The 14,514-nt window shown below is 46.6% G+C and overlaps 1 protein-coding gene across 1 annotated transcript in view; it reads left to right on the plus strand.

Moving 5' to 3' along the window:
- LOC144116041 (cGMP-dependent protein kinase, isozyme 1-like) overlaps positions 1-14,119 on the plus strand; it is an 827,405-nt gene extending 813,286 nt beyond the window's left edge. Inside the window, exons 14-16 of the mRNA XM_077650707.1 lie at positions 4,454-4,803; positions 7,076-7,142; positions 10,601-14,119. Coding sequence (XP_077506833.1) covers positions 4,454-4,803; positions 7,076-7,142; positions 10,601-10,696 — 513 coding nt within the window. The 3' untranslated portion in view covers positions 10,697-14,119. The remainder of the gene's footprint in view (positions 1-4,453; positions 4,804-7,075; positions 7,143-10,600) is intronic.
- The last annotated feature ends 395 nt before the right edge of the window (positions 14,120-14,514 follow it).

Here is a 14,514-nt window from a genome sequence, read left to right on the forward strand (position 1 = left end):
TTGTTTCATCTTCAGCAGTTCCGCTTCCATGGCATCCCTTAATGAAATGGGAACACGACGAGATGCGCATGTGGCGAAAAGTGGAGCGGCCGCGATCAGGCGAATGATGTATTCGGCAAACATTTTACCCAGACCTGCAAACAGTGTAGGGTACAAGGTTTCAAACTCTTTATCCGACAGCACATGAACAAAACTTCACCACATACAGGGCCTTAATGACTGGAAGTCGCGGGAGAACAGTGTGCACCGAATATACAAAGTACAGTGTCTTCCGTGGTTTGACGCTTCAAGATACGCGTGGGGGCTGTTACCTCGAAGGAACCCCAAGGAAACTATACAGCACAACAGAGATTTGAGATTCGGAATGGACCTTCGCCATTACTTTCATTGCGGTTATTGTTGTTTGCCCAAACCTATCCGTTGAACTCGTAACTGCTCGTACAAATTAACTTTCTGCTCTGCATTTAGTGCAGAAACTCCTTACCCCAAGGCTTTGGAGGCTGGTCTCGCGTACTGTAGTGAAGCGAGGCTATTCTCGCGTACTGTAGTGAAGTGCCCCTTGAAACTGTTGCACCGCACTGCCTGACCATCGTCACTGCTTCAAGTCCTGTTTATTAATCTGCACCAGACGACTAGAAGGTTAGCGAACTTCGTTGCCGCTGTATGTCGTTGAGCTACAAACCCGACTCCCTCTGACGTCGCCGCGGTTGTGCGTAGTTACCGATGCTGGCCTTGAGGCGGGCATTCGCGTGCGTTTTTGCTAGAGTAAGACTCGAATGCATCTGGAGCGGTTCTGAAAGCGCAGCGTGTGTACGTCCCACGACAAATCTGTTCCGGATCAATCGTGCCCTGAACGCAGAAAAATACCAGGGGTCTGCAAGATCATGTAAGTTGATTACGAAATGGTCGACCGTGTTACCAGGCTACTGTTGTCTACGCTTGAAAAGTGCGCTTTTGTACACCACATTATTTGATTCCATGATTGGGCCGGGATCATTTCATTTTAGTCTATTTTTGAGAGCGGCTAAACGTTCAGAAGATTTTCCTGGCTTGCCTGCCCGTGTTATAGAGCAGCGTGTGGACATGGATCTGGCCTTTCTTTCAGTCCTGCGGCGAATCGTTAATTTTTCAACGTCTGAAGCCATTTGGGCCACTTTAACGTCCGGAAGAAGTTGAGGTGCCCTGGCGACGGAATTAACACTATGGATGCCGGAGGGTCGACTCCTGACTTTTGGGTAGCCATCGCATAAGCCGCTGTCAGTCTAGCGCCACGACCAACGCCTCAGCGGCGCGCAAAAGACGAACACAATCCCGCTGTTGGCGCGGTGTGGGGCCCATAATGCAAAGCGCGACTAAAAGGCGCGCTCGGGCGCACCTCTTGACACGTAAGGAGAAAATGACCTTCCTGTTTGCTCCTGCCTTCCATATGCTAGTTGTTTCCAGAAAGGCCACTTCTAATTGTTCAAAATAGGCTTTTTAGGGCATAAATATAGCTAAAGGAATTTAATGATACCAGTGTTGACGGGCATAAGAACAGCAGTGAGTCTTATTAACTACTAAGCTAATTATCTTTTCTCTTAGTTGACCTTTTAGACTCTTGTAGCCAACCGCTGGCAATAGTCATATGAGTTTATGGAAAGTATAAAATGCGATTACTCTCGGTGGTGTAGATGAAGGAAAGTTTTGCAATCACGCGCCAAAAGGCGCGTGCTCTCGACAAGCGCTCGGTTTTCGCAATCGCAAACACCCCCAGCACACGTCACCCTGTAGTTAGCGTGTCAGTTGTTGGGCTGTCGGGGGAGCTGGAGCAGCGAGCAGCGGCGAGCACCGCAGCGAAGCGCAGGCAGAACAGAGCAGGTTAAAGGACAGGCGCTCTATCGGCGTTGCGTTGAGCTCCTGAAAGCGCTCGTGTTTGGCTGCGCGATGGCCAGATTTTTTTGTGGTGCAGAGCCGATGGTAATCGCGTTTTCTAAATTGCAAAAACTGATATGTCTATTACTAATGACCGGCTACCAATCTCTAATAGCAAGCAGCCGCCTGACTGTAACAGTTCAAGAGTGAACTACCAGAAATTATTTAACCAGCTTATTGTTAGCATGATTCATCTGTGAACTGATGTGCGCCAGCACTGGTTTTAATGTGCAGCTGAAGGCATCTTTATGCGTCTAAAAAGCCCATTTTTAAAAAATAGTGGAGGGCTTCTGTGAAACGCTTGGTACACAAGGCAGCTCATGATGACACATGTATAACCTTTGTCAAAAGTTCAGACCCCGTGGGACTTTGCTGCCAAGCTATGTAGTGGGACTTGGTAGCATCCGTGCAAGTCCTAACCTTCGGAGAGGCCAGGACCAAGATTCCTCTCGCCTTCAAGAGGTATAAGAAGCTTGGGATGCTTAACGAGTCACACTACGTGGCCCAGAATCAAGCCGCACTTGGCCCTAAAGTGTTGACAAAGGGTGTATATGTTTTGCTCTACCACAGTTGCGCACAAGTCAGAAAGACACCACAGCTCTTTCATCACTACAAGAGTATACGAGAGGCTTCAAAAAGGAACTCATTCATTCTTCGGTTACGCTGTTCAACTTCCTGAAGCACGCCCTCTGTCAAGTGCGCAGGCCGCTAGCACAGCACGTTCAACACAGTGCAAAGCAACGCTTCTGGTACCATAATTTCAATCACCCACCTAAATGAGGCAACCTCTGACAGAAATGCCTCCGGTAATCAATCATAGTTTTCGCAGTCGTGGCAAGGTGAAAAAAATATGAACAATTTTTAGTGTGAAAGAATTATGTGGCTCATCGGCATGAAACCCGGCGTCGGCGTTGACTAGCAGCAGTGGTCCCAAAAATCCCAGATGACATCACCGTTGTACGAAAGAGAAACAAAATTTCTTCCGAAGGTGCGGGGAATAGAACCCAGGATTTTCAGATAGCGAGGCGATCACGTAACGCGTAGGCAACATAATCTTTTCTTCTCTTTATTGCACCATAGGCCACGAAACCTTATTGCTTTTGGCGAACAAAGATGAACCTAGCATATGCGTTGCCTTACAACTGTATGCTAATGAGTAGGTGTGTATTTAGAAAGGAAGTGAAAAACATTTTAAAAAGAATAGAAACAAAAATAAAAAGTAAATAAAAATTGAAAACCGGTCTCGCATTCAAAGCACATAAGCAGTCGCAAGTACCCTCCAGTTGACGGACTCAGCAAATTATTAACGAAAGATGAATTTCATATTACTCAGACTAGGACACTGAGATTCTTCCCGCTGAAAGCTGCAGAAGTGTATATTTGCCTTATGATTATTTCTAAAAAGTGTTGTGTTCTTCTTAACCGATTTCTTCTCGACGTTAAGAAGGCGTACGTAGTCATCTCTAAAGTAAGTGTGAGTATAAAAAAGGTATCTGTAGTGCACACCGTTACTACTGTCGATCGCTGTTAGTGTTGAAATCTATTGGAGGGTAGGTCAAATTCGGCTTCTTGACGATTCTGATGACCCACAACGTCTGCCTCTTCTTCCTGTTCTGCGCAAGGTAGTTGGTGCGAACTAAAAGTGGCGTCTTCCTTAACGATCGCTTCAGAAAACAGTGCCTTGGGCCATCGCCAGGTTAATCATACTGATAAGACACAAAGGTGTTTTTTAAGCCGAAAGCTACGCTGAGAAACTACGTGGGAAATGTGAAATACTTTGTGAATTTCTGTGAGATGGCGCCACAATTTCTGCAGTGATGTCCCTTTTCAAGAATCACTCTTTAATCTAGCTCAGGACAGATGTGCTGTTCCCGTCCAATGGCGTTGGCAGGCCGAGGTCCGGCTGTTTGCTTGGGTTTCAGGGGACTTCTGCTACATAAGAAATCTCTCATGCTCAGTATGTCTGCTGTTAATTTGTATTTGTTCGAATGCACTCTACGCCCACTGCGAACGCATGCAGGAATAGATACATCAGCATACGGCAGACGGGTTTGCGAGAGACAAAAATAAGGAGCTTTTCTGAACGCGCACACATCAATTCACGAAAGCGTAGAAGCATTTACCGATTAAGTGCTTGATTTGCATGCAATCTATAAGTGAATCAATGGAAGATTGCAATTTATCCCAACGCATTTAGAGGCACTCCCAAGGTGGAGTGGACCTGAATCACGGCTGTTTTGGCTGACATCCACGATAGAGTCTCCATTCGGCATTCTGTTCTCATGTGATGTCATTGCGTAGTTACTCCCAACAATTTACCGCAGAAATAAATAGACAACTTGGCTTCGCTGGGACGAAACGCTTCGGAAAACAGGTCACTGACTTCCCCTTGTGCGAACCAAACATATTGGTTATGACGGGCTCTTTGGCAAGCTGCTCTTGCACCGTTAAGACACCACAAAAATTGTGCGACTGGAATGCAGGCTGCTGCTGCGCGAGTCGTTCATGGCGAGTGCTCTCAGCGGTTGCGCAACGCTCGCAGGTGGACTTCGGCTTCTCGAAGCGCGTGCCAGCGGGTCAGAAGACGTGGACCTTCTGTGGCACACCCGAGTACGTGGCCCCAGAGGTTGTGCTGAACAAGGGTCACGACCGTGCAGTGGACTTCTGGTCTGTGGGTGTGCTCATGTTCGAGCTCCTGGCGGGGTCGCCGCCCTTCGCCGCCGACGACCCGATGAAGACGTACAACATCATCCTGCGCGGCATCGACATGCTGGATTTCCCGCGCACCATGTCGCGCAACGCAGTGTCGCTTATCAAGCGGCTGTGCCGCGAGAATCCGTCCGAGCGGCTCGGCTATCAGAAGGGCGGCATCATGGATATCAAGAAACACAAGTGAGCGCCACTGACTCAGCTCGGCCGCTCACCGAATCGGCGAGTTTATACACGCAAGCCCTGCGTTATCGGATATTCCAATAGAATCTAGCTGAAAATAATGAAAGATATCTATAGCAACTGCACAGCTGCCATAGTCCTCCATAAAGTAAGCAATAAAATTCCAAAAGAAGAACATCAGGCAGGGAGACACGATCTCGCCAATGCTATTCACCGCCTGTTTACAGGAGGTATTCCCAGGCCTGAATAGAGAACAGTTGGGGATAAGAGTTAATGGAGAATACCTAAATAATCTGCGATTCGCTGATGACATTGTCTTGCTAAGCGACTCAGGAAATGAACTGCAAAGCATGACCAATTAGTTAGACAGGCAGAGCAGAACGGTGGGTCTTAATATTAACATGCAGAAAACCAAAGTAATATTCAAGTCTAGCAAGGGAACAGCAATTCACAATTAGCAGCGAGGTGCTGGAATTGGTAAAGAGGGCAGGTAGTGACAGCTGATCGGGATCACTAGAGGGAAATAACTAGAAGGATAAGAATTGGGTAGAGCGCACATGGAAGGTTCTCTGAGATCATGAATAGCAGGTTGCCAATATCCCTCAAGAGAGAAGTGTACAGCAGCTGTATCTTACCGGTACTCACCTACGGGCAGAAACGTGGAGGATAACGAAAATTTTCAGCTTAAGTTAAGGACAACGCAGCGAGCCATGGAAAGGAAAAAAAGATACGTGTATCGTTAAGAGACCGGAAGCGGGCGGAGTGGGTGATGGAACAAACGCGTGTTAATGACATCCTGGTTGAAATGAATAGGAAATGGGCTTGGGCAAGGCATGTAATGCAAAGGCCGCTGATCCTTAAGGGTACCGTAGTGGATTCCAATAGAAGAAAAGCGTTGCAGGGAGCGGCAGAAAGTTAGGGGATACGGTGGGCGCAGCTGGCAAATGACAGGTTTAGTAGGAGAGTTATGGTAGAGGCCATTGCACTGCAATGGGCGTAGTAAGGCTGGTGATGATGATTTGAGAAAAATACCGGGCGAAATTTGTGATCAATAAATGTGAACTCACTATCTACTAGCATCCTCAATCTTCTAGTCTCCCTTCCGTTAACCTATTTGTTCTCAGCTTCCATCCTTGATAGCGAAAGGGAAACAGAAAGCACTCCTCTTGGAAACGTACCTATATGCTCCCAGACGACACAGGTCAGAGGTTTTAGGGGACATGCCTATAGGTCAATTGCAATTATGTGCACTTCGTCCACCTGGAATGGACGTTCAGCATGGTCATTATGTTTCCCTGTTTCTAACTGTATTTGTGACGAAATAGTTTGGTCTGAAGCCCCTATGACCGAAATTTGAGTACTGTTGGTTACGGTTGAAACGAACGCAGGGCTCAGCTCCCCCTCTGTAGGAGATAACGGCATCAGCTGTTAAGTGAGCGAGCCTGCTCGCCTTATGAGACCAAAATGCAGGCTAGGTGTTACTGCCCCAGTTGTGTACGTCAGAAATGTGGCGAGAATTGGGGTTCTCTGTTTTAGTTACTTTGGCAGGTTATGAACAAATCAAGCTTGCAAGCACAGCTGGCAGATTTAATCGTATTTTTACCGCTTACGCTATACAACATAGAGCAAAACCTAAACCAAATTTATTGTCTCCTTAAAGCTGATGCTTCACGCAGCGTATTAGTGCATGTATCTCCGTCCAAATGTCGGTAGCGTCCAGATTCCCCGTCTCTCGCCTGTAAGCTACCTGTTTGGGATTGTTTCAATTTAACTTTTTCGACGGCTGACAGTAATGTGAAAAAATCTTGCTTTGAATTAAAAAGTAGGCTGCTCACGTTTTTTTTTTTTTTGTTTCCGTTATTCTCCTGGCTAGCAAAAGAGCCTATGTTCGAAAAGGGCGTCTGTCACAAGGGAGACTGTAGAAAGGAAACAAGCCCAAATGACGGAGACGTAAAACATGAAGGCAGAGCAATGTTGGACTATCGACACTGAAAATGTGAGCGTTTCTGAAATAAAAGCAGTCGATAGGCCAGCGTCATGCTGTGCTCCTGTTCTTTGTCTCCGTCCTTTGCGCCGGATTTCTATCAACAATCATGTACCGACTCGCCCAGCTGTCCACTCCAGTGAAACAAGGGGGACTGTCGCATAAGTATTTTTTAATTTCAGTAGGCCATTGTAGAAATCATAAATTTGTTGAAATAGTTAAAAACTACTTTATGTTCAGATATCTACTACTGTTAAAATGCAGCAAATCGCTTACTTACATTCGCAGGTGGTTCCAGGGCTTCGACTGGGACGGATTACAAGCGCGGACGCTCCAACCTCCCTTTGAACCTCAGGTAACTGACATTGCTTTCTTCCGACACCATGTATTCAAAGGCGCGGACGAACGTCTAGTATGTTATGAGGGTATTTTGTGGTCTCAACAGAGGTTAAAAAAAGATAGAGGAAGTGCACTGTCTGTTTTCTAAGACAACTGGTCTTGAAACTAAAATGTTTTTACTGATATTCGATGCTGTGCAGGCACTAGCTTGCGTACGTTCTTTCAAACATGAGAACGCAAGCGACTTCCATGTCACACTGGATTTGTTTTGCTTGCTGATTAAACGGTGCCTCATAATTAATCGTCCGAAATAAAGAAGGTCTTTGTAAAGCTGAAGTTGCAATATTCATATTTTTGTCTAAAACCTGTATTTTCCGTGCCACCGCAACCACATGGGACACGAGTCACGCCGTGAAGGAAAATTTAATTTCTACCACCTACTCTTTTCTGAGCAATTCACAAACACTGCTCTATTTCGCGTCTATTGACATACGGCCACCGCGTCCAGGTCAAGCTCAATGCCTTGTGATGGACAGCAAATTACCCCAGACTCTGAGCTATCACGGCTGGAACTCCCAGTGTTTTAGACTACTTTAAACTTTGAATCCAAGACTTCGTTATCTTTACACCGTAAACCAAAGTTTTCAGTGATGTGTCTACGAATGCGCTGGATCGCTTTTCTAGTATAATAAGTGAAACTAGTCATCGTTCAGATCGCATGGTTATCGAAGTCTGGGCCAGACGTGGATGCTCCTGTATCTTTCTGTTAAATTCTCTTTCCATATACTGCGCATGCTCCAAGGCGTGGCCTTCCATTCCTACCTCGTGTAGTTCTTTTGTGGCAAGACTGACAGGTGGCAGCTATTTGAATGACTTCTTCAACACCACGAACGGCAGGCACAAAAGGCTAAGAGCTGTGAAAAAGAGCCAAGGAATGACGGAGAGTAGAGGCACGGTTAACTTGGCAATAATTTGCTCCCATTGCTCACAACGCAACTATACGAACCCCATTGCTTAGTGAAGCACTGCGAGTATCTTGTCGAGACGCTTAGCTTCGAAACCAGCAGGAATGATTAGAATAGAGTGCAATTCTTCCCATTGATAATTTTACCGATATAATTGGCTTTGAAATTTTCTTGATATACCCGGTTTTACAAATTGCGCCGCATTACTAAACAGACTCTGTAAATTGTACAAAGTGCTTTGGCACTCCTCAGGGTGCTAGTTAGGGACTTGCATCCATAGCTCAAGGACGGCTAAGGAGTACTTGAATACATTTGTTTCACTGACGGTAGTGTGACCGTTATTTGGAACCTAGAAACCCTTGTGCAATCAGATCATCTCTACCTGCTCCAACATGTTCTGTAGAACCATAACTTCCGCTTCTTATCCAGTGCCAGTCCGATACAGCTCATTCCAGCGCAAAGGCCCCCTTTCTTAGTCTTTCCGGTCAGCTGGCCTTCTAACCTGCTGCACGGCTGTAGACGCGAGAACCGACTCCAGGAGAACTGTCTTGGTGGCGCCCTACTACGGAACGCGAATGAACTGAAGCAGCCTCAGCGATCGGTACCCGCAGCCGCTTTCCAGGTCTGGCGCCGCATCGCGGCATCTAACTGAATTGCAATGTCTAAAGGGCCCCCATGGCGAAGCGAATAACGCAGCTTGCGGTGCGAAAAATAGAAGCGCTTGTCTAGCCTACGCGTGGTCCATGACCATGGCCTCCTTGGCGTAAGGTAGATTTACCTATAACGGACGAGATGTTGATGCAGAACAACGCTTTTTCAGTTTCGATGCTAGTGAAATCTCTCATTTTGCAGTGGGACTTTTGACTCGTCCTATTGGTTGCACTATTGATGAAAAGTTATTAGAAGTAGTAACTTACGCCATAGTCCGAGGTCCTGCGCGGTTGCCGAGGCTTCCTCGCCTCGTGAAGAAGAAAAGAAAACAAAATCCGTTGTCTATTTTCGCAGACTTTCGCTATTGATTGGGTGCCCTCTGCTTCGCAATATACGTGCGAATCGGCGCGAAGGCTAGCGGATGGGCGAGCGTTAAGACAGAGTGCAGAAGGCGAGCGCAGCGGTGGCCTAGTCGTTAGAGCATGGACTCTAATATATTGCTACGGACGCTGGGATCCCTTCCCGCCGTGTGGGCCTTTGTGAAAAACTGCTCCCCCGATATACAGGCCCTTATCGGGCCGTACGTCCGGTGACCGCGGTGGCGTACGAGATCACCCCGCTACATCGGCCATCTCCGGCCGCTGCACCCCGCACCGACATCGTCCATGTGTCCCGCCTCAAACCTTACAACTCGCCGTCTAGCTGGCCTGTGTAGTGCGCACCGGGACGGTGCTTTTGGTGCGAGGGGGGGTCATGCTACGGACGCTGGGAGGACGACGAAGTGGTTGGTAACGAAGACGACGCTGAAGTGCGCGCTTGTGTGCTGAGAGTCCACTCCAAACCATCGGTTCCTTGCGTAGCAGGTTACCTCTGCTCTTTCTACTGCTGCTTCTAGCCGCCACGTATCAATATAAACACTAGTATGTTTCCATTTATTCGAGATCACAAGCCAGCTAATGCTTCATCATTCGCGGTACAAACTCTTAGCCGTCCAGCGATTTTTCTCTCTTCGCGTCGAAGCTAAAACAAGCAGCATCAACTAACAGAGTCTGTAGTACTGTAGTATCGAAAGATTGCACGCCACTACGCTTCACGGATACACAAAATTCTGATAATAATTCCTCAAATATATATTATTGTCGATTTAGGAACTGTCGCGGATGTACTATGTGTATGAATCCAAATACTTGTAAAACCACAGGCATTAAAGGCGGCTGTCGAGGTGAGAACCTTATTAATAGTTTGGAGACACAAAGACGCGCAGAATTTGTGTAGTAATTTTCATTTCAGCCAAGTCGGGTGGAATTAGCCGGATCGCCATTGGCCTGCTGAGCCCAAGGACGCGGCCGCCGCATTTCGGTCGAGGCGAAATGTTAAAACTCCCGTGTTCTTTTCGATCTCCCAGCAGGTTGGAGAACCCACAGCGGGTATAAATTTATTCAAAGTCCTCTACAACACTATAAACAGGACTACGCCTATATGAGAGTAAAAAGTGAGTAAGTTGTGCAATAGCGCGGACGATTTTATGAAATGTAGTACGGTAGAGGGCACTTTACTCCCTTTTTACTCATTTTTGCTGAGAATGGACGGTGTCTCTGAAAGCCCATGCGCAGCTTTCGGACGTTAAGCCCCCCATACTATTAGGTTGTTCCTGTCAAAGCATTTGCGTACGCATTTATTGCAAGGTATGGGACGGGTTGTGGATTCATCGCTTGTCAACAGGCTGCGTTGCTTACCAACAGAATCATATTTTTCGGCGTAGCAGGGTGGCAGCTGGAGGTTGTTGTTTTTTCGCCTACTACTTTTGCACGAGAAGGGAGGATTCGTTTGTTCTTTTTGTAAGCACGCTTTGTTGCAGATCCGAGGACCTGCAGACAGCTCAAACTTTGATGTCTACCCCCGCAACTTCGAGATTCCACCCGACGAAACTTCGGGGTGGGACGAGGACTTCTAAGAAAACGTTTACCGCACCGCCTGCCAGTGCCCCACAAGTTTCATTGCTGACAGAAGTGTTTCTTCAGACGTGCCAAGCAATGCATCACCTCTTACACAACTCTCACACGACAGTCGACAAAAGAAGCGATGCCACCTGGCGGCTGAACTTGTGCACTTTCAACTCCTCGTCGTCTTTTTCTTCTGTTAAGAGCGTTGTGCCTCGTGTGCGTGCGCATCTTTCTGTCTGGCACTCTCAGGTGTATTTGAAGACAGTGCCCACGGAGTGGGCCATGTCTCGTCCGCAGAGTAAGGTCCGCGGTCTTGGGCACCAGAGAACTCTCGCAGCCTTGAGGAAGTTGGCGTTTTCTTCAGACCCTGTGTCACGTCTTCGTGTTTTGGGTTATGATGAGTAATAGCTGCCTTCTCACAGCATACGTCAGTTGGTGCATCGACAATGGAGGCCTTTAGCATATTGTGTACTGTGTTACCGTTATAGTTACCGGAGTACCGGGGATACGACTGCACGTGCGCGACTCTTGCTGGAGTAGACCCTGGTACAGGGTCGCGCTTTTTACGGTGATGCCTTAAAACTTCGCACTTGCTGTCTGTTCAGTCCCTTCATTGGCCAAGAGTCCTCATGTTTCTTATACTGTGACCTATTCTGGGATCGAAGCTACTACATCCTCATGTAAGATCAAACATGCCGCGTCAAAAACGCCACGATGTCGAGCGTAGAGGGACGCCTTGTCTATCGAATGACCCCACGATTTCCTCTTCAACAAAGGCTCGCAGAGCAACTTGGTCAAAACTACATGCAGCTTGGACAGCATCTAATATACTCACGTCAATAACGTGCTTTTGTTAACGCAATGTGCACATATTTATAAACTTTCAGAACGAGCAAATGGTTCGAGAAGTATCTAAAATGCATGACTCTAGGCCCGTTCGAGGTGTAACAAAGAAAAATCCACATGGTGAAAACGTATAGCCTGTCATTAAAATAATAAACTAAAATATGGGAAAACACCTACCACCATGCTGTCATGACGGGGAATAAAACTTTTGTTTTTAGTCCAGGGATAGAGTTTTATTCTCCCGCCCAATGGTGCGCGGCTCGCCCAAGCTCGGGCGAGCTTGGGCGAGTTGGTTTAGGATGCTGAACGTAAAAGCGCAAAAAACAAGGGCGTAGAATAAGACACACAACACGAGCGCTCGTGTTGTGTGTCTTATTCTACGTAATTGTTTTTTGCGCTTTTACGTTCATTTTTTTTTTCTATGCTCCCTTTTCTATTTTTTTGCTGCTGATTCCACTAAGCCGATCAAGAAATAAAGTGTATCCGCCTCAGTTAATTCGTGCACTGTACACTGTACCTTGCTGTGAACCTGCGCTTTTATATTTCGGTGGTCAGCTTTGTGTTTTCGTTATCCTCGGTCATATTTTTCACGCTGCTGATGAAAGCTCACGTTCTTGATTTAGCTTATGGCTTGGAAGTTGTTCGTCAATCACTGGTATGAAGTTGCATCGCTGCATCTATCAAGCTAGCTAAATAACTTATCGGTTCACCTCCAAGCAAATGTATTCACTGAGTGCACTGTCCAAGTCAGGTACAGTCTTAGTCAAAAGTCTTAAGGCCATTTGCTTTTCGCTTCGGCCGGATAACAGAGCCATTACGGCACCATTAAAGACCGAACGACTTTGAAATGCTAGCAGAAGGTTTCTTCTTGCGGTAGAGAAGCATCCTGCTTCACTTGTGTTTTCAATGATCTGCTACATGGAGCATTCAAAGAAAATCCATTTTACTGCAGCTGAACGCTGTGGCCTTAAGACTTTTGACCAAGTCGGTACCTCCGGTATGATCGCTATGATTAAAGCATGATTAAACCTGTTCAGGCTCGTTTCTCCGGTATAAGCGCTAAACCAGGCTGATTAAACCCGTAACGGCCCGGTATCAACCTGGTTGCCGTAAACTGGACCTGGATGAAACCTGTTTGTTTCTTCAAATTTCGGTTACATTGCAAGCAGTTGGTCCAATGTTTAGGGGAATCCAGAAAGTTGCAGCATATTTGTAACACGGGATTAATTACTCATTCGCATCCACCCAAACGCAGCCATATTGCCACAGAGGAAAGCTGTACAGCTTTCACAGAAACTTCATATGTTATAGCATATGGTAGGGCGAGAGCGAATTGATCAATAACTCGAGGTGGAAACGGTGTATTTGTAGTGTTTAGGGGAGTCCCCCGAGTTGGAGTAGATTTGAATAAGGGAGCATTTACTCATTATCATCCAGCCAAACGCATCCAGTGTTGTTCAGCAGCGCTGTGTTAATTAAGTACTACTAGCGTCAACATAGGGACGGCATATTCGCCGCCGTCCGTGCCAGACCGGCCCTCGCGCTGCTGGGACTCCTGGAATTTCGGTACGGGATTATGGTATGCTTAAAGTCTCTTCGGGCGTGTTTCTACGGCACACAGGTGCGCATGCTTATTCCGGTTCCCAGTACTCTGGTAACGGTAACACGGTCCACGGTATGCGAAGTGTCTCTAAAATTGATCTACCGATGCACAATATCTTCCTATTTTCCACCAATGCTCCTATTACAGGAGCGCTTTCACTGCCGCTACTGTGTATTGCCGGTGAAGAGAAGAGCATTCGAGACCCATACTTGGCGCGATTTGTGAGATTGGCAATTATTCTACGGCTGCATTTTGCAAAACAGTGATAGTCCAACCAACTCGGTATCTGCACGCAACTACGTATTAGTCAGGTGTGGTAGCATGCTCCCTGGTCTTTGTGCAGAAATGAAGATCACTGTGCGAGCAGTCCCAGCTACGAAATAACCTTGCGCCAGTCTCTAAAAAAGCGCAGTATTACCAAAGGAGGCAACTGCCGATGTCATCAACTGCAGTTCATATTCAGACGGCCAAACCGTCGGGAACTCAGTTTGTGCAAGTGCAGAAACTACAGCGCTACGCTCTGACTGTTCCTTTTCGTATAGCTGCGTGCGGTGCAGTTTTCATTTTTATCTCTCCTCTGATCGCAGACATAACCACTCGCTGTTTTCCTACCATGGTGTATTCCTTTTCTCGATCATTCTCTTGCTCTCGATTAAACTTGACAGTTCGCTGTACCGAGAGAAGGAATGCGACGCATATGTGTTGTCACCCTAATAATTGTGCGACAATTCCGCTATAGTCAAAAGCGAAGGCTTTATGAGCGCAAACCTTTCAGCACCAAAGTTGTAAGCATTTAGATCTCTTAGCACTAAAAAACCTGATTTTTGGGCCGGCATATAATGTATATTTTGCTCGACCACATCAAGAAAATGAGCACTAGAATCACTTGTAAACCATATGTTGTCTTGGAAGCCTCTCGGTGAGATGGAATGTTGGTTGTGTCGCAGAAATATGTCTTTTCAGTGAATAAATTTTTAAAAGATTGGTTTCTTTGCACAAATAAACTGGAGAATGTGTCACGAAAAATGTGTGTGAGTACCGCAAAACAGCTTTCAAACTTTTCTGGCCCGGGCGCCGTTGATTCTACAATCACAAAATGAAACCCAGATTAGGTAAGTTTGAAACCGCAGCAGCGTTTTATAACAAGACCCTTCAAACTTCATTAACACCGTAGTCACAGCGTAAGTATATTTTTCCTTTTTCACAGGACTGAATGCGCAACTTAGAGAAGCAATGCATAAATTTGAAACCGCAGCACGAACAAGCGGCGTATAGCTTCCGGAGGTAAGAAGAAAATTCATCATCCGTGTTTTTATACGCCGCAAATTATAAAGCCATCCTTCAGGGAATCGAATCTGAGCTTTGCCCCTTCCAGTTCCC

The sequence above is a fragment of the Amblyomma americanum genome, chromosome 1, assembly GCF_052857255.1.
Source record: "Amblyomma americanum isolate KBUSLIRL-KWMA chromosome 1, ASM5285725v1, whole genome shotgun sequence".
Lineage (NCBI taxonomy): Eukaryota > Metazoa > Arthropoda > Arachnida > Ixodida > Ixodidae > Amblyomma > Amblyomma americanum.